The 21,973-nt window shown below is 36.7% G+C and overlaps 1 protein-coding gene and 1 non-coding gene across 6 annotated transcripts; one reads left to right on the top strand and one right to left on the bottom strand.

Moving 5' to 3' along the window:
* Positions 1–5,811: 5,811 nt before the first annotated feature.
* Positions 5,812–5,918, bottom strand: LOC136216184 (small nucleolar RNA R71). Its single transcript, XR_010683174.1, has one exon. It is a non-coding gene; the product is annotated as a small nucleolar RNA R71 (small nucleolar RNA).
* A 3,601-nt stretch (positions 5,919–9,519) lies between these two features.
* LOC136201602 (caffeoylshikimate esterase) lies at positions 9,520–21,973 on the top strand. Of its 5 annotated transcripts, none has more exons than XM_065992250.1 (9): positions 9,520–9,793; positions 9,928–10,117; positions 10,317–10,346; positions 11,606–11,732; positions 11,836–11,982; positions 20,783–20,913; positions 20,994–21,131; positions 21,299–21,397; positions 21,516–21,973. In XM_065992250.1, the coding sequence occupies exons 1-9, from the start codon at positions 9,744–9,746 to the stop codon at positions 21,741–21,743; spliced, it is 1,140 nt and encodes a 379-aa protein (XP_065848322.1). In that variant the 5' UTR covers positions 9,520–9,743; the 3' UTR covers positions 21,744–21,973. The 5 variants fall into 5 exon arrangements, with proteins under 5 accessions (XP_065848322.1, XP_065848323.1, XP_065848324.1 ...); XM_065992251.1 differs by having other exon boundaries at positions 9,521–9,793; positions 9,934–10,117; XM_065992252.1 differs by having other exon boundaries at positions 9,523–9,793; positions 9,951–10,117.

Here is a 21,973-nt window from a genome sequence, read left to right as displayed (position 1 = left end):
ATATAAGACTTGGAACCCAAAAGAGAGACAATGTTAATTAATTGATGGAAGCCCAACTGAGCCCAATAAGGCCCATTCACTAGGGGGGTGATTTTATGTATGGTAAATGCATAAATAATTATTTTGATTTTATCAATCCTAATTAGATTAGGATTATGAATTAAATTAATTAAAGGATAAATAAGTTAGGAGTTTTAATTAGATTATAGTACTCCTATTATTATCCAATAAGGTTATTATTATTATCCTTTATATATTAGATATATTAATGGATAATGATTATGAATTCTATTCCGAATTGAATTCTTATTTGAATAACCTAGTTCTATCTAACTAGGGATTAGATACAAGAGATTATAAATAACCCCCCTTATAGGATTTTCGAAATCCACAAGCTAAACCCCCTAGAGAATTTCGAATTCCACCCTAGAGCAAGAGAGAGAATTTCGACCCCCAGTTCGAGGACGAGATTTTCCACGGCTTCCTTCCGTTCAATTGATTTTCATCTTTCTTTCTTTATCCTTGATCTTGTGTTGATTAATTAGAGGCAATCTATTTTGGTTGCTATTCAACGGTTGATTCTAACTTGATCTTATATTTGTTTTGTTCTGTGCTCGGGAACTCGAAGTAAGAGTTGTGGGCACTTCGTTTGCAACGGTAGATAGAACATCTAAAAGGTATTTCTTCTTATCCCTCTTTATATGAAATAACGGTTAACGGATCTTATGGTTTATGGATAGGTTAAAATTTTATATTTCCGCTGCTATACGTTAGCCTATTTTTCCAACATATACCTTTGGCGATTTCCCAAAAAAACTTACATTCTCACCTCTAGGCACAAATTGGTTGATATGGCAAACCTCACCATGGTGATTTTGGCCACATTGTGCACAAAATGGTATCCTTGTTGGGTTTTTACGACTAAGGAAAGCCACAAGGAAGTCCATTTTCTTGTTTAAATCAGCTAGACGGTTCTAGAGTTCTGTTATCCATGATAGCGCTAACACAGTAAAGTTTAAGATGTATAAAAATGTGTAGATTTTTACAAAGATACAGCTTTTACAATGTATAAAAGAATGATTATGAACAAGTTTGAAAGGTATAAAATGAAAACCATAAACAAAAATGAATGCCTAAACTAACAAATTCGACCTTTAGTTCGATATTGCAGGAAAAATAAATCCCCGGCAACGGCGCCAAAAACTTGATGCGCCTCGGAGCAATCGCCTAATGAGACTCACTTAGGGATAAGTGTACCCCGTCGTTATCAAGTAATAATCTGGAAAGTCCAGGTATCGAATCCACAGGATTTACACATGCAAGTATCGAGCTACTAAGCTTCTAATATTATCTAGGCTTTGGGGGGTTTGAGATTGAGTTTTTTTATTATATTAACCTACTCCTAATTAAGTTATTCTACTCCTAAGTGATCTTTCAACAATGCAATTACCCGAAGGTTTATGGAAGGATACGATAATGATAAATTCAACCTGTTTAAACAATCAATTATTAACCTAATCTAAGTCACTTGTGCCTGAGGCGATTAACCCTACTTATCCTTCTATGGTTCCTAGCTCGTGATTCCCTTGTAAGACCGAAACTAGCTCTAAGGCTCAGTAATTTGGGCTTAATCTTCCATAGGGTCGTCAATTTTATAGGCTCTGACTACGTCAGATTCAGCTCGCAATATGTGCCAAGTATTTATTCGGATATATGAATGAGTTAAACCAATCAGACAAAACGTAAGACAAAGATTAAATAGGCAAATCAATTGAATGAAACAAGAAATGAAATTAACATTAAAGATGAAGAATGTGTTTGTCACGATGTTACAATTAGCCTAAGATTCATAGCCTGGATCAAAGGTAAACAGAATATAAAAAGAGAAGAAATCTCTTTCAGGAAACCTGTCGACCAGTGCAGATCTCTTCTTAGGACTTGAAGGCTGGATCCTTGAATAATCCTCGGTGGAAGCGGAGCTTGAAGGTTCTCCAATGGTGGATGGAAAGAGAGAGAGAATTCTTCAAGGGTGGAGGCTATGGTTTTTACACAAATTGAAAGATATCTAATTACATTTACAAAGTCCTATTTATAGATGTAGTTTAAGTCCTAAACCTAACCGAGTTTGTTTCCTGTTGCAGGTGGATAAGTGGGGGCGAGTTTGTGGAGTCATGGGGCCAAGAATCAGTCAAAAGACTGATTCCCGAGGCGCAGCTCGTCACACTGGTAGTGCCAGCTTGTCGAGTTGGCCTATAAAGGCCAGTTTGATGAGCGACAAACGCCCAAACGCACCGAGTGACTGTCAGGGGTCCCCGAGACGCGATTTTTGCCCGAAATTGCTCCTGTTTTGACCTGCACACGTACATAAACTCCAAACGCCGTCAGTTCAAAGGCTAAATTGACCCACCACTCGCTAGATTTGAGTAAAAACTCCATTTGGTGCGACCTTTAGTGGATCATTTAGCCACATTAAATAATTGATAGTTAACGTACGTGCTATTTTGGCAATATTTGCCTTAAAACAACTAGAAAACGACTTCAAACTACAAAAGTAAATAAAACATATGTGAAATCTAACTAATACGCACACATGCATAAAAATGCGAGAATTACTCGCTTATTGAAGGATAGGGGTTTTTTGACCCCTATCAATTTCACATTTAATCAAAAGTTTATTCATCTTTCATTTCTTCATCTTCCACTTTCAATGAGTTTCACTTTATTTCAAGTCTTATTTCCTCAATGACTATGAACTAATTCTTCCCTGCTAGGGATGAGGGGAATCTTTCTAATATTTTGAGTCAAGATTAGAAGTCTTTTAGGTAACACTCGAAAGGAATTCAATTTAAAAGAACTAAGAACGTAAGCTTCATCCATATTTCAGTTAATCGCTTTTTACTCACCTGTTGGGGTTTAGTGTCATATAGTCAACTGTTGTAGGATATAAACCGGCTGTAAATGAATTGTTCTTTTATATCATTTGTTTTAATAAGATATAGTTTTCAACCATATATAAAGGCAATCACTTTTAAGAACTAAATAAGTCAAATAAAAGAAAATCCTTAAGTTTATTTAAAGTGATTATAAAGTGTTCATACAAGCATGAAGTGAGACAAAACATTATAATAAACTAATAAACTTAAAAACCACCTCAAGTCAAGTAATATGTTTGAATAGGTATTGACATAATACTATTGAGACTTGCATTTAATAATGTCTTCTGTTGTGAATAGAGAGCTGATCTCACAAGCTTCAGATATGTGGATATCTGGGTAGTTACATGGATCCAGTGAAGGAGTTCATTAGGATTGGGGACCCGACTTGAGATAACATGATGGATGGATTTATCCTATGTCACATATTCGTCACATTGGTATTAGTAGGTATAAGTAATCCTCAGACTCAAAGGAATATTAATTAGTGATTCTGGATTATGGAATGTGATACTTTGACTCTGTTCAAACACGATCCATAACAGGGAGGACCATGGGGTGTGTGCGGGCAGGCGTTGGGTATCACATGAAGTAATTGCAGAATAGTTAATGTTGGATTGAGCATTTGTCACTCCTGATAAATAGGAGATACGTCCAAAGATCGCTTGTGGAAGACTTGACTCTAAATCCTTGCAAGGTGATGGATCAAGAGTTGAAATGAAGATTTCGTTTAATCTATCTATTCGGAGTTAACTCGGCATGTACAAGTACAAATGAAGGTCTCGTTATATGTGACTTGACATAATCCATAGTCATAAGATTCAGTTCGAGGATGTAGCTGATGAAGGATCGAATTATACTGGACCTAATATGGAAAGGTCAACGACGGAAACAACCTGTCTTCTTATAGCTCTGGGGGAATGTTTACGGTTCTGCTATTCATAGTCCGCACACTCATTCCGATATACAAAGATTGAATATAATTTTGGGAAATTAATTCAATGGTTGTATACGACTAGTAGCAATAAGAACCTAATGAGTCACACATAAGACTTGGAACTAAAAGAGGACATAATAGCAATTAATGAATGGAAGATTAAAATTGTTTTAATTAAGTATTTAAGGGGGCCGAAATTCATATACATTAAATGTATATATATTAGTTAATTTATTTAGATAATTATAATTGGATTATAATTGTGGTTAAATTAATTATATGATAAATAAGTTAGGAGGTTTAATGTGATTATATGTCTCTAATTATTATCCTATCAATACACAAATATTATCTGTTATATTTAGATATAATTATAGATAATATTAATAGAGTATTATTTAGAATAAAACTCTACTTAAGTAACCTAATTCTATGTAACTAGGGTTTAGATACAAGAGGCTATTTATACCCCCTTATTGTGATTTTCGGCCCATGAGAACATTCCCACAGTAGGAATTTCGGCCAACACAGTATTGAAGAAGAAAATACTCCGCTCGTCTCCATTCGATTAATTTCTATCTCTATCTCTATTTCTATTTCTCTTTCCTTGATCTTGTGTTGATTTATTAGAGGCAGTCTTCTTTGATTTCTATTCATCGGTTGTATTCTAATTGTTTACTTGTTTGATTGTTTGTTTTGATTGTGTTCATGAAACTCGGGATTAAGAGTTGTGGGCACTTCATTTGCAACTGTAGATAGATCGTCAATAAAGGTATTTCGTTCTATCCCTCTTTATATGAAATAACGTTTAACAGATCTTGGGTTAAAGGAAATAGGTAAAATTTTTATATTTCCGTTGTGCCTGTGTTTGCCTATTTTCCATCAACCGAAAACTACATTCCTAGAGTCGATAGCAAATCGATGTGGTTCCTGGCATTTCATTGTTAGGATTTCTCATTGACATTAAGGCTTTCTTGTCGTATTTAAGTAACCATTGGCCCGGTTAAGTAAATGAGAGTGAAGAATAAGAATGAGGTGGTCTAAGGTCTTAGCACCGAGTTTCTTTTAGAAATCACCATCTTTAAATTCACGAGTTTCTCTTCGATGTTTTATTTCAATAGATTTCATTTGACTCAAACTTAAGAAGTGAACTCGACTCCCTAGTGTTTTACTTCATAGTTTTAACATCAAAAGTTTTTGTCGCTATAAACAACCAAAAATCATTTTAACCCAGTCGTTTAGACTTCAAAAACCTGTGGATAGTTAATGATTGTGCGGAATCCCTGTGGGATCGATCTTTATACATAAGTATACTATATTCCTTGGTACGATAGAGTGCACTTGCTCTAAAAAGCACGTATACGTTTTATACGCATCAAGTTTTTGGCACCGTTGCCGGGGATTCTAGTTGCAACATTAGCGACAATCAGGTTTGACATTCTAGACACTTTTTCAATTTTTATGCTAACGCGGAGCCAATCTTGGCATGTTTTAGTTTTTGACCCAGAAATAGAGCGTACGTGCCGAAGAAATCGGCGTGAAGGAAGAAACGCCGTCATGGAAGAAAACAGAGAAAGAACGAGCATGGACATGTTAACTCCAAATCGCCTTGTGGTCACATCTAGCATCGTAGAACCAACCATAGTTGTACATAACTTCGAGATTAAACCGGCCATGATTCAACTCATTTAAAATGTCGGGCAATTCGGAGGCGATGCTAGAGAAGACCCAAAGGCTCACCTTACAAAATTTATTAAGCATTGTTCTTTATTCCATACTAATGGCATTACGAGTGACGCTATTAAACTCAAATTGTTTTCTTTTTCTCTCAGGGAGGATGCCATTGATTGGTTAGAGTCCTTAGATGACGGATCCATCACAACTTGGGACGATTTAGTAAAAAAGTTTCTTGCTAAATACTTCCCTCCGTCCAAGATGACCATGTACAAAAACGAGATCAACGTTTTCCGTCAAAATGAGAGAGAAAGCTTGTACGATGCATGGGAAAGCTACTGCCAGTTGTTCAAGAAATGCCCACATCATGGTTTCGAGAAGTGGGAACAAGTAAATATCTTTTATAGTGGTTTATCTTCGAATAATTGTGCCACTATTGATGCAGCCGCATGTGGAAGTGTATTCCGAAAGAGCCCGGATGACGCTTATGCGCTCATCCAAGAGTTAGCCGAAAGAAGTTCCCATTGGCCGACCTAGCGCTTCTCCGAGGTAAGGTCAGGTATGTACATGTGTGATGCACCACCCCAATCATCTCCCAACCCTGATGAGCTTAATAAGAAAATGGATTTATTAATGGCTAATTTGAGTATGGATAACCAACCCAGAAATATCTTGCCTATGAGGTGCCATTGGGATCAGTGAGGGAGACTCCAATTCCAAAGTCAGTATAATATTTAGTGATAATAAGGATAATTGACAAGAGTTTTATGAGAGTCAGTGAGCATACCTCAAATACCTCGGAGTTAGGGTATTTATATAGATTTTTGTAACCTTTCAGTACTAATGATGTTTCATTTGAACACTCATGTCATTACTCCTATTAATGGATACTAATTTCCATTTAAGTATATTTATTCCCATTTAAGGATGGCTGTAAAGGCGCCCTTGGAACCGTCAAGACGGATGTACGCTGGTATGGGGAATAATGGCATGTCTATTTCATTTGACTCTTTTCATTGTGTCTCTCTTATATGGCGTATCTTGTTACGATCCATGTGGTGTGGCATAATGCTGAAGACTCATTCCTTCTTTCATTATTACACATTTTCCTCAAGGATAATATTCAGATGTTATCAACATGTTATTGTAGCAGTGTGTCACGTGTTGTTCTATAATTAATGTTTACTAATGTTCCTTTAGTGAGAAACATTTGGTGTGAGTAAGCTAATTAAACAAGCAATACAAGCTAGAAAGTAAAAGTTCAGAAGCTATCCATTTTTATAAAGAAAACTTATTGATGCTTGATTGTTTCTTATTTTCAATTATGTTTACTCATAGTTTTACTGGTTGAAAAAAAACTAGTTTACTAGTTATATTTATAAATAATAACCAATAGATTGATTATTTATATAACTAATCTAATTGGTTTTAAATGTTTACGTCAATATGTTTATTTAGTATATTGATTCCCAATATCCGTGATGATCCATATGGAAATCGATATCATGTGAAATGACATCATGTTGATGACATGATGATCACCCCTTTTCTTGGATAAAAGGTCAGGTAAAGACTGATGCCCAACCTATATTTAGGACGACAACCCAAGCCCAATGATAAAAGGCCTAACTTTAGCTGATCCAAAACCGACAGCCAATACGCAGAGCTTTGGATCCAATCACTAAGAGACACCTCTTAAATCCTACGAGATAAAGGATTCCTCCCAGGATTCGAACTCCTTAAGGGAATAAGAATCCTAAACTCATAAGGATTCCTACTAAAAGGACAACCTTAACCTAATCAAACACTACAAATATAAACACAAGGTTTGGTACGTTAACTACTATCTCAAAACCTATTCTTACCCTCTTATTCGGTCCTAAATCATAAACTAACTTAGCCATCGGAGCGTGTTCACTAGACTCCGGCCCTGTCTGACTACTTACTGTTTTGTAGAGCCATTACGATGTCAGATCATAGTTACGACCTTGACACGTAAATAGGATCAGGTAACAAGTTATCATTGGTGCAGTGAAGGTGGATTCGAACAATCTGTCGCAATTATTCAGAATATCAAGTTATGGCTGCATCTCATCGAATTTAGTCAGAAGTTCATCGAAACAACGAAGAAGATGTTCAACAACCGTTCCAACTGGATCCTCAGTACCAATTGTTGGCAGATGAGGTTTCCTGGAGATGTGATCACCATGCAAAAAGAGATGGACGAAGCGAAAGCAACCCATCAACAGGAGAGGATCATTCTCCAACAACAACTGAGAAAGGCAAGGGAAGACCTTCGTAATAAGACTGTTTAGGCAGCGTAGTCCGGCCAGGAATCCACTAAAACTCTGAAGGCACACTCCCAAAGCGTATCACCCAACAAGGAGACCCTGAAGGAATTGGCAGCCTTTTGGTATGAGTAACTCTTGCCTGAATCAATTTACGACTTTAATCAAATGGCTGAGTCGTTTGTGGATCACCTCGTCACTTTAATACTCGAAGGAAAAACGATGCAAGATCTCAATTGTACTGTCCATGTTGAAGGCGAAATGTTAGCCCTACCATTTTGAGGTTCTTTAGATTCTACACAACCCTACCATTTTGAGGCTTACCTTTCTTGCTAGAACCCTTGCCCTTGCCACGAGAAGATCCCGCTTTAACCATTGATAAAGAGGAAAGATAGAAAATGAAAGAGCAACGGAAAAAAGAACTTACTTAAAGAGGAGCAGCAATGTTGAAAATTCAAAGATGAAAGAGAAAAATCGAAAGCTTGGGAGAGAAAAATATGCAGAAAAAAGGGAATAGCAAAAAAGTTAAAACCAAAGAGAAGAAGATAAAGGGAAGAAAGAAACCGAAAAGACTTAAAGGCAAGTGAAGGGTCTCTTAGCATTGAAACACGAGATGTTATAAATGTGTCGCAAAGAGCACAAGATCCTAGAACCATTACCAGCTAGCCACATTAACACACCAAAAATGAAAATAGGCGGCCTGATGATGACTTCAAAAGGTGACGGTTGTGGAAAAGCCAAATACACGGAATGACATCTCTTGTGAAATAACTTTTACAAACTATATCCCGGAAGAATATAAACTATAAGGAATGTGGGGGACATCTGATATCATGCGAAATGACATCATGTTGATGACATCATGATCATCCCTTTTCTTGAATAAAAGGCCGCGTAAAGATTGAGGCCAAGCCCATAATTAAAACGACGACTCAAGCCCAACGATAAAAGGCCAAACTTTCGCTGATTAAAACCCACAGTCAATATGCGGAGCTTTAGATCCCATCACCAAAAGACACCTCATGAATCCTACGAGATAAAGGATTTCTCCCAGAATTCGAACTCCTTAAGGAACTAGAAATCCTAAACTCATAAGGTTTTCTAATAAAGGGACAATCTCAACCTAATCAAACACAATAAATAGACAGATATAAGTGCAATGTTCGATACGTTAACTACTATCTTAAAACCTATTCTTATCCTCTTATTCGGTCCTAAATCATAAATTGACTTAGGCATTAGAGTGGGTTCGTCGGACTCTAACCTTGTCTGACCTACTTACTGTTTTGTAGAGCCATTACGATATCGGATCAGAGCTATGGCCTTCACATTGACACGTAAACATGATCGGTAACAAGTCATCAGGCATATTCGAAAAAATTGTTAAAATATTTTAATAAAAATTTACTAAAATCGTTACTGCAAATATTGAATACAGAGCGGAGATGCCACCTCCTCTGTACTCTCTAAATTAAAATTGAGCAATCTATATAAGATTTCACACTTTCCAAGCATTAGCTTCCAGCCTTGTGTGAAAATGATTCTCTTTGTCGGAGTGACATACATCTGCAAAGCCCTCGTCGCGTAAACGTGTTCACATAGCATCCGTGGCAGTCAGGCGTAAAAAATAAACGTCAATCCTAACTAAATTTATCTCTTCCACACTTGCACTGCACACACTCCTGATATGGAACCTTCGCCAAAGCAGTTTTACGAGTAACAACTTAAAACTGACGCATTTCCATTATAAAAGCAATACATAAGAAATTGGTAGTTTTATTGCGGGAAAAATTGACAATTCCGCATAAAATACAAATAAATAGCTCAAGATTGAAATAAAATTGGAACAAACCAAACAACCAAGATAGTTTCAATTCATGGGTTTGACGTGAGATTGAGATTTTGCTTGTTATGGATTTAACCCGCGAAAGTCTACGATCTCCACTGCCGTTTTCTAGATGGTCTCTATTTTCCATTACTTTTCTATATTTATTATTATTCATTATTATCTGCTTTAGAAAAAGTATAAATATAGCAAGTAGCGTTTTCATCTCCAACTTTTATTTTTCCTTCTATTCTTTTAATTCTTTTCTAGGATTAGGGATTGTTTGTTTCCAGGTAAAAAGAAAAGGGGAGAAGTAATGGAGAGTTCAGGAAAGTTAGCTGGTGTCGACAAAGAGTTGTTGAAGCTTCTCGATGTGAATATGGACGAGGCGCCTGCTAGACGACGCGTTCGTGAAGCGTTTAAAGACATTCAGCTTGGTCTTGACCATATCTTATTCAAGGTTTTTTTATTTATTTATTTTGTTCTCATGTATTGGCATTTGCTTCCGGAATCAGAATGTTATTAAATTATGATTCTGTTTCGTTAAATCCAAACGATGATTTTCTGTTCATTTTGTGGTTATTATATTATTTGATGGTTATTCAAGTTTCTTATTAATTTTGTAGTAAACTTCATCGATGTCTATTTATATGTTGCAGACGCCTGTTGATGGATTGAGAATGAACGAGGTAAAAGCTATGTACTTATCTATTATTAAATCTATTTGTAGTGACATTTTGCTGCTAGAAGGAAAAATTAATTAGGTGGACATAGGAAGAACAGTTGAGTTGACTAGCTTGAAATTAATTGCATCTAAAATGTGCTTATAGTTCATTGTGGCAATCTATTTTGCTTACGCATGTCAATTCAAATATGAATTTTAAGGCTAATTTGGGGTTTTAAAGGGGAGAAGAGGGATTCTCTGTATTTAATGCTTCAACTGCCTTCTTTGTAGGTGAAACTTATTAGCTCCCTTTTTCAGGTGTATCAAGTCCAACTCCTTATACTTCTTTCTGTTGTACTAAATGCTGCCATTTTTGTTTCAAATGTTATTTTCATCTCCTGACAATATTCTTCAAATTTGAATTCGAATTCAATGCTGGTAGCCTTAAGGAGGTGAATATCACTTTCTATGTGGTTCAAACGAAAAGGGAAGATTGGATTCCAACCAAAAAGAAATTATCAACAACAAAAAAAAAATACTTCAAATGTGGGGGAATACAAATAGTTGGGAAAAGAAAAAAAAGGAAGACAAGCTTCAAGAACTACAGCTTCTAGAAGTACAGTTTGTTTTAGCTTTGATTATTTTTTAATACACATCAATTTATAGTAATCGGTAGGCCCAGCCGTTTCCAGTTAGGGGTCTGGATCCGATGGCCCCTCCTCTAAATTCTAGACAAGTGGAATCTGACAGGTTATGCTATCATTAGAGTATCTTCAATAGAGTGCCAAAACTTAACACATCATACTAAAATATAATATTTTATTGATTTAACTATCCACATTACTCTTCACAACTTTTGTTAAAAAATGCTCAAATAATAAGCAATTTTAAAAGTTGACACAAAAGCTCCACAAATCATTACTTTATATATAATTTATTTTAATTATAAATATCGTCAATCAATAGTGAAAGGAAAGAGACTCGTAAAAAAGTGCACCAATAGTAATCAAGTAAATCATTTTTTTATATTAAAAAAAGTTTGGCAACCTTCCTTGGCACCCACCATCACTCCAATAATAGGTATCTTTTATAAGTTGTCAAACCAATGCCACATCTCATCTGGCACTTTTTTAAACACAGTCAAACCAATGTCACATCATCTGACACTCTTTTAAACAACATGTGTTGGGGATGTTCTTAGATATCTAATCCTCAATCAAATTGTTGTTCTGCAGAATAACTTAGGCCTGTAATATATGAAATTACTTGTATTTTCTTGTGCAGTCATACGAAAAGAACTCTAGAGGATTGGAAATTTTCACTAAAAGTTGGACTCCAAAGATCTCTTCCCCAAAAGTAGTGGTGTGCCTTTGTCATGGTTATGGAGACACTTGCACATTTTTCATGGAAGGTATTTAACCATTTTCAAGTAGTAGTTAGTTACTATTATGTGGTTTTAGGGATGCCAATGCTGTGGAGAATAGACTTTGTTGACTGTCTACACACATCTGCAGGAGTTGCAAGAAAGTTGGCATCCTCTGGTTTCGCAGTATTTGGTATGGATTACCCAGGATTTGGTCTTTCAGAAGGTCTTCATGGCTTTGTTCCCAGATTTGACGTGCTAGTGGATGATGTTATCGAGCATTACTCCAAAGTCAAAGGTATGGATTGAACTAGACCAGACATTTGCTTTGAGTTCCTTGTAGAAAATCTATTCTATTTTTATTGAGGAAATGATGTTATCTCTTTGCAAGTGAAAAGATCAGATTTATATTTCCATGCTTTGAACACATTACTAGAAACGGGAAAATCCTAATAGCATAAGTTTGCCTTGTTATATTTGAAAAATATACTGGGTACCAACAATTTGCATAGGCAGGTTATAGGATATTTTTAATGTTAAGGCAACTTGAATTACAAAGTTAGGGAGATGGGTAATTTACTAGCATGAATTTTCTTTGATTTGGATTGTTAGTGAGGAGGGAATGTCATCCAGAGAGCGCTTGCAGTTGTTGCAGTGTTTGGCTAATTTTTTACTTTCTCCTTGGTAATGAGGCAATGTATTAATTTAGCACTTAGGAAGGAATCTCAAAGCACGTAGGAAAGAATCTCTAAAGGACATTGAGATCCAAACCTTTTACTTTATTTACAGGATATATTTTGAAGCAGAGTGGAGAAACTTGATCAAAGTGTTATATAGATGTTCTTGTATATCAAAATTATCTTGATGGTCAGAAAGGGGTTATCTTTGCTTTGAGAGTCTATCAAATCTCGTAACCTCTCTATTAGGTTTCTTTGAAGTTCCAGTATCATTCATTTCTTTGTGGTTCACAAGAGGTGATTAGATGGGATTAGAGTGTGTTACGTATCAGCGTAAAGGGTCATGTTAATTGCATTTTTGTTATTGTTGTGTTCTCTAAAAGTTGTATCAGCTAGTTAGTTAGTATTGTGCGATTTTGGATTATAGTGTGAGTGGTTATGCTATTTTGGATTATAGTGTGAGTGGTCCTGCAGTATAGAATCATAGTTGTCCTTGTAAACAGTTATGACCTCAGTCCTATATTAGGAGGCATGATTGTACACAATTGATTATCCTGAAATTAATGAAGATATTATTCTCTTCTTCTCTCTTCTATTCCTATTTCTATTTCTATTTCTCTCTTCTATTTCTATTTCTATTTCTCCTTCTCCTTAGTGATGGTCAGTAACGCCGTTCGACGAACTAGAGCAGCTACAAAGAGACACATGGAAGGTCTAGAGCAACAAATGAGGGCGGTCACCGCCCAGATGAAAGAACAAGCAGAAATCATGGCGATGCAGCTTGAATCAATCAAAGCCTTGTTCCAGGATATGCAGTCTGCACAGAATCAACAGATTGATTCTCTTATTCAAGAACAGAGTTGTTCAGGAAGGACCAACTAACTTTTTTTCCTAACCTATCCATCCTTGTTCGAAATGTCCAAGCATCATCGCAAGTGGCATCTCCGTCCGGTGGAGCTCATTGTGACAGGGGTATTCTCCGGTCTCCTCACTCAAACATTGAAAACAACACCAGAGCACCGACCATCTTCAACAAGATGTTGCCTCGTTGTGAACTACCAGCATTTGAAGGAGGGAAGGTGGAAGCTTGGATCTGCAAATGTCAAAAATATTTCCAGATATTTGAAGTTGCAAAGAAAAGGAAACTGGATCTGGTGGGTATCTACTTGCAAGGAAGGGCTGACAAGTGGTTCAAAAACTGGATTAAGTTTCACCCTAAAGCAACATGGGAGGAGTTCACGAAAGAGATCCTGAAGAGGTTCCAGGAAATTGAAACCACAAATATAGTAGAACAGATGAATCAACTGCAACAAACCTCCACTCTGACAGAATATCAGGACCAGTTTGAGGCACTGAAGCTCAAAATGGAAGAGACTCATCCAACCATCCCTGAATCCCTTTATCTTTCCTGTTTTGTCTCTGGGTTAAAACCAGAATTGCGATCAGCAGTGAAAACCCATGAACCCATTGATATCTATGCAGCTATCAAGAAGGCCAAGCTTCAAGAGAGTCATGTCAAGGATATTATCGAAGCAACCAAGCCCAAATATTCATACAAACCAGCTAAGCAGACTACTACCAACAAGGTTTGGAATCCTACACCTATTTCCACCTATAAGCCAAACACAAACACAAACACAATTTCTACTGTTATACCTAAACCACCGGATCCAAAACTTCCTTTACCAGTATTAACCTACAAGAAAACCCTAGGAGCTTGTTGGAAATGTGGGGAGAAGTACTTTCCAGGCCATCAATGCACTATCAAGAAGCTTCATGTATTGAACCTAGAGAAGGGGAAATTGAGGAAGCAGGGGAAACCAATGGCAATGAGGAAGAAGTGCAGGAAAGCATGGAACCCATTTCCTTGTCTCTCAATGCCATGGAGGAGTCACTCTTAAAACACTAAGGTTGAAGGGTATATTGAACAAAAGGGCCATCATGATCCTCATTTATAGCGGGAGCACACATAGCTTCGTGGAACAGAAGGTTGCACTGGAGGCCAAACTACCCCTATGACAAGTTATACCTGCAGCAGTAGCTGTTGCAGATGGCATACAACTCATTGTAAGTGCGATGAGTTTAATTGGTCTATGCATAATTCAAGATTTCAATTTCCTGTGAGGGTTTTAGACCTAGGGGATTATGACCTCATATTGGGATCCGACTGGATGAGAAATCATACACCAGTCACCTTTGAATTTGAGTACAATAAACTGAATACAGAAGGATAATAAGTCCTTAGAATTGCAGGGAATTATTGAGGGCCCTAAACTTAAGACAGTGTCCCTCAAGAGTGTCAATCACTTAGTTTCTAAGGGTTGGAAGGGGGTGACTGCTAGGTTTTTTTAATGTCAGTAAGTGAAGTTCCATCAGACCCTGAATTAACCAAATATATATACCACACGTATCACCTACATTTCAACCACTTCTCAACAAATACCATGCACTCTTCCTACCACCCACCACCTTACCTCCAACAAGGTCTCATGACCATGCTATTCCACTCAAAAATTCCATAGACCCTAATGTGAGACCCTATAGGTACTCACACCACCAGAAGAATGAAATTGAAATGTTAGTACTTGAAATGTTGGCTAATGGTGTGATTCAGCCTAACACTAGCCCTTATGCATCCCCTGTATTATTAGTCAAGGAAAAAGAAGGGGCCTGGAGATTTTGTGTGGATTATAGAGAGCTAAACAAAGCAACTGTTAAGAACAAGTTCCCAATTCCAGTTATTCAGGAACTTATTGATGAGTTGAGGGGGGGCTAGAGTGTTTTCTAAAATTGATCTCTTAGCTGGCTATCACCAAATCAGAATGAAGACTGCAGATATACCTAAAACAACCTTTAAAACACATACAGGACACTATGAGTTCCTTGTGATGCCCTTTGGCCTCACAAATGCCCTTGCCACCTTTCAATCACTAATGAATACCATATTCGAACCTTACCTAAGGAAATTCGTTATAGTCTTCTTTGATAACATACTTATATACAGTTCCTCAACAGAAGAGCATCTGGTTCATCTGGAATTAGTATTTCAACTATTTTCCTGTAATCAATTATTTGCTAAGGCATCAAAATGTGAGTTTGGAATATCATCAGTAGCCTATCTAGAACATATAATTTCTGCAGCGGGGGTGGCAATAGACCCAGAAAAGATCGCAGCTATGCACCCGTGGCCCATTCCGAAGAATTTAAAAGGGTTGAGGGGATTCTTGGGCCTGACTGGCTATTATAGAGGATTCATACAGGGTTATGGTATCATAAGTGTTAGGCTTGGCCCAATATTTAATTATGAAAAACCCAAGTCTTTGTCTTATAGAGTGGTAAGTATCTCACATTGCTTTCAAAACACTTGGTGGAGGTATTTATAAAGGAGGTCCTCACACACTTGGGTGTGTCCCAAGGGGTACCCCACTTTTGTGAAAGGGTGAGGACCTACCTCTTGCTTGACCACCACACGCGCACGTGCGCCGCCGTCCGGGCCGGGTTGGTGTGGTGTGGTGTGAACTCTATAATTTTTTATTGAAAAATTAATATTTTTTTATTAAATTCGATATTTATTTTTTATTTAATTATTTACATTCAGAATCAGTCTTTTCTTAAGGTCTATATTTTTGATCGTGTCTTTCTCTGAACCAGTCTCAACCCACCTTCCCTGATTTCTCTCCCACCTTCTTCTCCACTAAATCAGAGCTCAACAACTCTTTTTTTCCTGTATAAATAGGTGTGAGACTAACTTACAAAACACAATTAATTCATTTTCGATTCTCTGAGTTGAGCATTTTATTGAGTGTAGACAGAAACGAATTCGTACGGTGCAATACGGTGCATTTTATTGAGTGTATACAGAGGGCTGTTTTATCCTGGAGGCGACCGGAAATTACACTGCTTGCAATTTCCCGGCAGTTCCGCGAACGTCTTAAAGAAAGTGACTTAGTCCGCGACTCTGCCCATTTCTTTTGTTCGGTTTTTCCAGTTCCTGTTCCAACAATAAGCAAACCACTTACTGATCTTTTAAAAAAGGATAGCTTTCAGTGGTCTCCTGAAGCTCAAATTGCCTTTGACAGACTTAAAGTGATTATGACTCAAGCCCCAGTACTTTCTTCACCTGATTAGAGCAACCATTGACACTTGAATGGGATGCTAGTGGCATGGGAATAGAAGCAGTTCTTATGCAGCGAGGAAAACCCATATGCTATCTATCTAAGGCTCTTAGTTCTCTCTGCTTACGAGAGAGAACTCTTGGCAATCTTACAAGCTTGCTCTACATGGAGGCACTACCTAGAGAACTCTCCTTTCATCATTAAAACAGACCATGAGAGCATCAAGCATCTCTTATAACAGAAGCTACACACCTATTTTCAACATAAAGAGATTTCTAAGCTTTTGGGGCTGGATTACACGATACAGTACAAAAAAGGAAGTGAAAATAAGGCTGCAGATGCCCTATCTAGACAAGAAGGGTTGGATAATGCCACTTCTAGCCTACGAGCTCTCTCTATGGTGGTTCCAAGTTGGATGGAGGACATATATCTCTCCTATCATCAAGATGAATTAGCCTCTAAATTGATTCCCCAATTGATGGTACAACCAACAACTCAATCTCCTTATTCTTATACTAACGGTTTGCTTAGATACCATTCCAGGTTATACATTGGCATGATCACTGACCTCAGAGGTAAAATCATAGAAGCTTGCCACAATTCTCCTATGGGAGGTCACTCAGGCATCAAGGGAACTCTGTCCAAGCTACAACAACATTTTTATTGGCCCAATTTATCACAATCAGTAGCAATTTGGATTTCTCTGTGTGACACTTGTCAGAGGTGTAAGGCAGATCACTCTGCTTATCCAAGGATATTGCTATGAATTTCATCGAACGACTTCCTAAATCTTCAGGCTACGACACAATATTGGTGATAGTAGACAGATTCTCTAAGAGTGGACACTTCATTGGTCTCACTCATCCTTTCTCTGCTGCTACTGTGGCCTAGGTATATCTAGATAATATCTTTAAACTTCATGGGATGCCACGATCTATTGTCTCAAATAGAGATAGGATCTTCACTGGGGTATTTTGGAAAGAATTGCTCAAGTTGCTAGGCACTAAGTTGCTTTTCAGCAGCGCTTATCACCCTCAAACAGATGGTCAGTCTGAAAGGCTCAATCCATGCTTGGAGAATTACTTGCGCAGTATGTGTTTCTTGGCCCCTAAACAATGGTCTAAGTGGTTGAGTTTGGCGGAATATTGGTAGAATTCCACCTACCATAGTGCTATCAAAATGTCCCCTTTTCAAGCACTGTATAGAATTGTTCCCCAGCTCCCCATTCTACTTTCTCAAACTTCTAATGTAGCCGCTGTTGCAGACCTACTCCAGCAAAGAGAGACCATGAATACCTTTCTAAAAGAATGCCTTACTTCTGCTCAGAACAGAATGTAGACCAGAAGAGAACATATAGAGAATTCGCGGTGGGAGACTGGGTATTCTTGAAACTTCAACCTTACTGACATGTCTCCCTAGCAATGAGAAAATCTATGAAACAGTCAGCTAAATACTATGGGCCATTTATGGTGTTAGCTCGAATTGGGAAGGTTGCCTACCAGTTGGAATTACCTCCAACTTGTCGTATTCATAATTTATTTCATATTTCATTGCTGAAAAAGAGGCCCAATTCATCTTCCACACCTGTTACTACACTTCCTCCTATTTCTGCCGGTGAATTTATTATTCAATGGGAAGGACTGCCATCAATTGATGCCACTTGGAACCTGAGACTACTGTTGCAGCTCAATTTCCAGCCTTTTATCATTCTTGGGGACAAGAATGCAGTGAAGGAAGGGGTATTGTTACGTATCAGCGTAAAGGGAAGAAGTTTAAGGACTAATTGTGTTATTGGTACTAGTTTTTATAGTAAGCAGTATTATGTTAATTGCATTTTTGTTATTGTTGTGTTCCCTAAAAGCTGAATCAGCTAGTTAGTTAGAAGAATGCTATTTTGGATTATAGTGTGAGTGGTCCTGTAGTATAGAATCATAGATGTCCTTGTAAACAGTTATGACCTCAGTCCTATATTAGGAGGCATGATTGTACACAATTGATTATCCTGAAATGAATGAAGATATTATTCTCTTCTTCTCTCTTCTATTTCTCCTTCTTCTTCCTCCTATTTCTAATTCCTGAAGATTAGAACCCTAAGTTCTGACAGAGTGTCAGATTTGGTTGGGAGTGTTTTGGGTTTGTTTAATCTGCAGCCTGAAGAAAGGTTTGATCTTTTGACGAACTGTCACCTTAGTTGACGGTCAGTAAGGATTCCTATTACCATTTCCATGCTTTATAAGAAGTGATTTTTTGACAGCAATTATTGCTGAATGTAATTTTATTTATTTAATGGAGCAATAAGGAGATGGATGTTATAGATTAAGGATCCGTTTGGCTTATCTACTGTTTGTTGCTGTTGTTTGCTGTTACGGTTTGCATTTTGCTGTTTGAAAAGGCTGCTTTTCCAAAAAGCAGAGATTCTTTGTTTTTATAAAAAAAACTATTTTTTCAGCTACAAAAGGCAAACAGGAGGTGTCTAACCAAACACCTAAAACTCTTATTTTCAAAGTGAAAAGACAAACAGGAGGTGAAAAATGAGCAACCAAACACCCCTAAGAATTGATCACATACTCAACAAACTTGTGTTTGGGGATGTTCAGGCAGAGATATTAAAATGGGTTATGATTAGATGGGTTATGACCCGTTTAATACATATAATAAATGGATTGGGTTGACCCATTTATAGATTACGTCATAAATGGATCGATCCATCTAATATATTTAATAATTTTTAAAAACCGAATAAAAAAACAAAAAAAAACATGAGAAACAAAAAAGCATGAAAAATGGATCGATCCAGCTAAGTTTAGTTCCTTATCATATAGACTATTTATATTATAAGGATGTTTAGTATAAATATATAAGACTTTTTATATATATATATATATATAGACTATAAAAAATATAGAGTGGTAGTTTCTATTTAAAAACTTTTCTTAAATTGACTATTATCTTGAAAAAATATATATTTCTAGCATATTATTCTAAATTGACTAATTCTAGATATATCTTTATCATAAAAAATTGTAAGACTTGAGTCTAGAGACGATGGCAAAAAGCATAGGGTGCCAATACACCCCGTTGTCGGGAACCATCTCTTGTACCATTGGTTAGGCCTTTGTTCACATTTTCCTTTTTTTAATGTTTTTTCCGCTTTTACACTTTTACATTTTTAATTATATTTAATTAATTAGGTTAAACGAGTCGATCCATTTAATAAATGGGTTGGATCATATCAATCCATTTATTAAATGGTTTGGTCAATTCTTTTATTAAATAGGTTAGGTGAACCCATCTACCTATTTTCACAACTCTAGTTCATGGCGATTCATTTGCCTTGGTCATGCCTCTTAATATTATTTAATCACAATTGATCTCTGATATCATATGGTAGGTTCAAATTTTGGTCTGCTGGGTCTTTTGTTAATTTAACATCTATTTTAGCGACTTCAATAGGTACCCAAATTTAGGATTTCAACTAGTGGTTTAAAGAATATATTGAGGTCACTTTGCTACAAGTCTTCTGCAGAGTGGTTGCTCATGTATCTATTCTTCTGACCTGAGGCGTAGTTATCATATAGATTAGCTCGTGAAATATATTCAGTGCATGGTGACTGATATGATACGTTTGTAAGCCATTTGTCTATTTTATGTTGTGGGAAGTTGAATCCATCCTGGGAGTAAATATACTTCAAATCTTATCTGGCTATTTATTGTTGTTGTTTTAATTTAATGTCAGGAATTTGCTTTTCTTAATTGAATCGTGTGTGTTTGTGTATAGTACTATATGCATAGCATTGTTTTCATCTCCTTGCATTGCAAGGACTATGACTTCTAAAACGAGGATGTTCTTATAGCTTCTTTTACTATAGATGCATATAAATTAATAATCAGTACCATTTCTTTGTGTTCATAAAGATGAATTGGTCTCTCTTATAGTGGTTTTTAGTGTTAGCAATCCTAAGGGAAACTTGACCAAATAAGTTCTTCAAAATCTTGGGGTGCAGAGGATATTGCTCCATAGGATTTTTTTTTGTCTCATTCTAATCCGAAGAAATGGCTATTTGGAATTTTCTCTTCACAAGAATCTACTGGTCATTCTCCTTGCAGTATGATGCCCATTTTGCCGAAACTTCTGCCATGAATTTAGTATAACCATGCCAACATCTTCAAACTCTTCTCATTTGGTTTTATACAATTAATCTGCTCGCTCTTTCTCCGGGTCTTTCAGTACTTAGTTTACTCCTGCAGAATAACATCAAGTTATGGCTTAACATCAAGACGTATTTTTGTCCCAATTGGATTGCAGAGAATCGAGCGTTTCGCTCTCTTCCTAGTTTCCTGTTAGGAGAGTCAATGGGTGGTGCTGTTGCTTTGAAGGTGCATTTAAAACAGCCTAATGCGTGGAATGGTGCCATTCTGTCTGCGCCAATGTGCAAAGTATTGTTCTCAACTCAATGTCAAATAAAATGTTGTATATCCATAATGTTACCTTCTGTTAGCTGAGAGATGAATTGTAGATTGCAGACGACATGGTTCCGCCATTACTAGTGAAGAAACTCTTGATAGGTGTAGCCAATATTCTTCCAACAAGAAAACTAGTTCCAGTAAAGGATATGGCTGCGTTAGCTTGTAGGGATTTGAAGAAACGAGAACAGGTTTATCTCTTTACTCAGTTGATATGCTTTTGAACTTCTGTCTGATAATTGCATGAATTGCATTTTCATATTCCCTTTATTTTCATCTATTTACTTTGCATTTTTACACTTTTTTTCTCAACTTTGGTTGGGTATCATTTAACTTATTTCACCCATGTCCAATGCAGGCAGCTTATAATGTAATTGCTTACAAGGGTAAGCCACGGTTAAAGACAGCTTTGGAGATGCTTAATACTACTCAGGAGATAGAGCAGCATTTGGAAGATGTATGCCATTTAATTGCTCTGAAGTATTACAGAGATTTATCTCCTAATTTTTGTCCAATTAAGTATTTATTTGAATAAATTAGGAAATGAGTGTTGTATTAAATTGTTGATGATCCAGGTGTCTCTGCCGCTGCTAATCCTTCATGGAGAGGCAGATGTCATAACAGATCCATCAGTGAGCAAGGCTTTATATGAGAAATCATGCAGCAAGGACAAGAAGTTTAAGCTTTATAAAGATTCTTATCATGGTCTTCTCGGAGGTGAGCCAGATGAAGTGATTATTCAAGTTTTTGATGATATCATTTCTTGGCTTGATGATCACAGCAAACAAACTAATACCTCTTAATTATGTACAAAGAAAAGAACAAAAATAAAAATAAATCATTATTCAATTGTAAAATTAAATTAAATCATATATGTGACAACATCTACGATATCACATTTTGTATATTATTGGGGGTTGTATACATGTGTTTCTACATGTATATTCTCTGGAAATTTCAGAATAATTTGAAAATGTAAAAAGCTAAGGGTGACCTCTTTAATCCAACCAGTTGTAAATGAGTTGATATTGAA

This window comes from Euphorbia lathyris, chromosome 1 (genome assembly GCF_963576675.1).
Source record: "Euphorbia lathyris chromosome 1, ddEupLath1.1, whole genome shotgun sequence".
In the NCBI taxonomy this organism is placed as follows: domain Eukaryota; kingdom Viridiplantae; phylum Streptophyta; class Magnoliopsida; order Malpighiales; family Euphorbiaceae; genus Euphorbia; species Euphorbia lathyris.
Note: the sequence above shows the minus strand (reverse complement) of the source record. Positions and strands in the feature narration are given on the sequence as shown.

What these genes read in the sequence shown, in the direction of transcription:
- LOC136201602 (XM_065992250.1), top strand. Translation starts at nt 9,744, where the DNA reads ATGGATTTAACCCGCGAAAGTCTACGATCTCCACTGCCGTTTTCTAGA. An exon ending in TTGACCATATCTTATTCAAG is followed by an intron (nt 10,118 to 10,316) that starts GTTTTTTTATTT and finishes TATATGTTGCAG; the next exon opens with ACGCCTGTTGATGGATTGAG. An exon ending in TTGCACATTTTTCATGGAAG is followed by an intron (nt 11,733 to 11,835) that starts GTATTTAACCAT and finishes ACACATCTGCAG; the next exon opens with GAGTTGCAAGAAAGTTGGCA.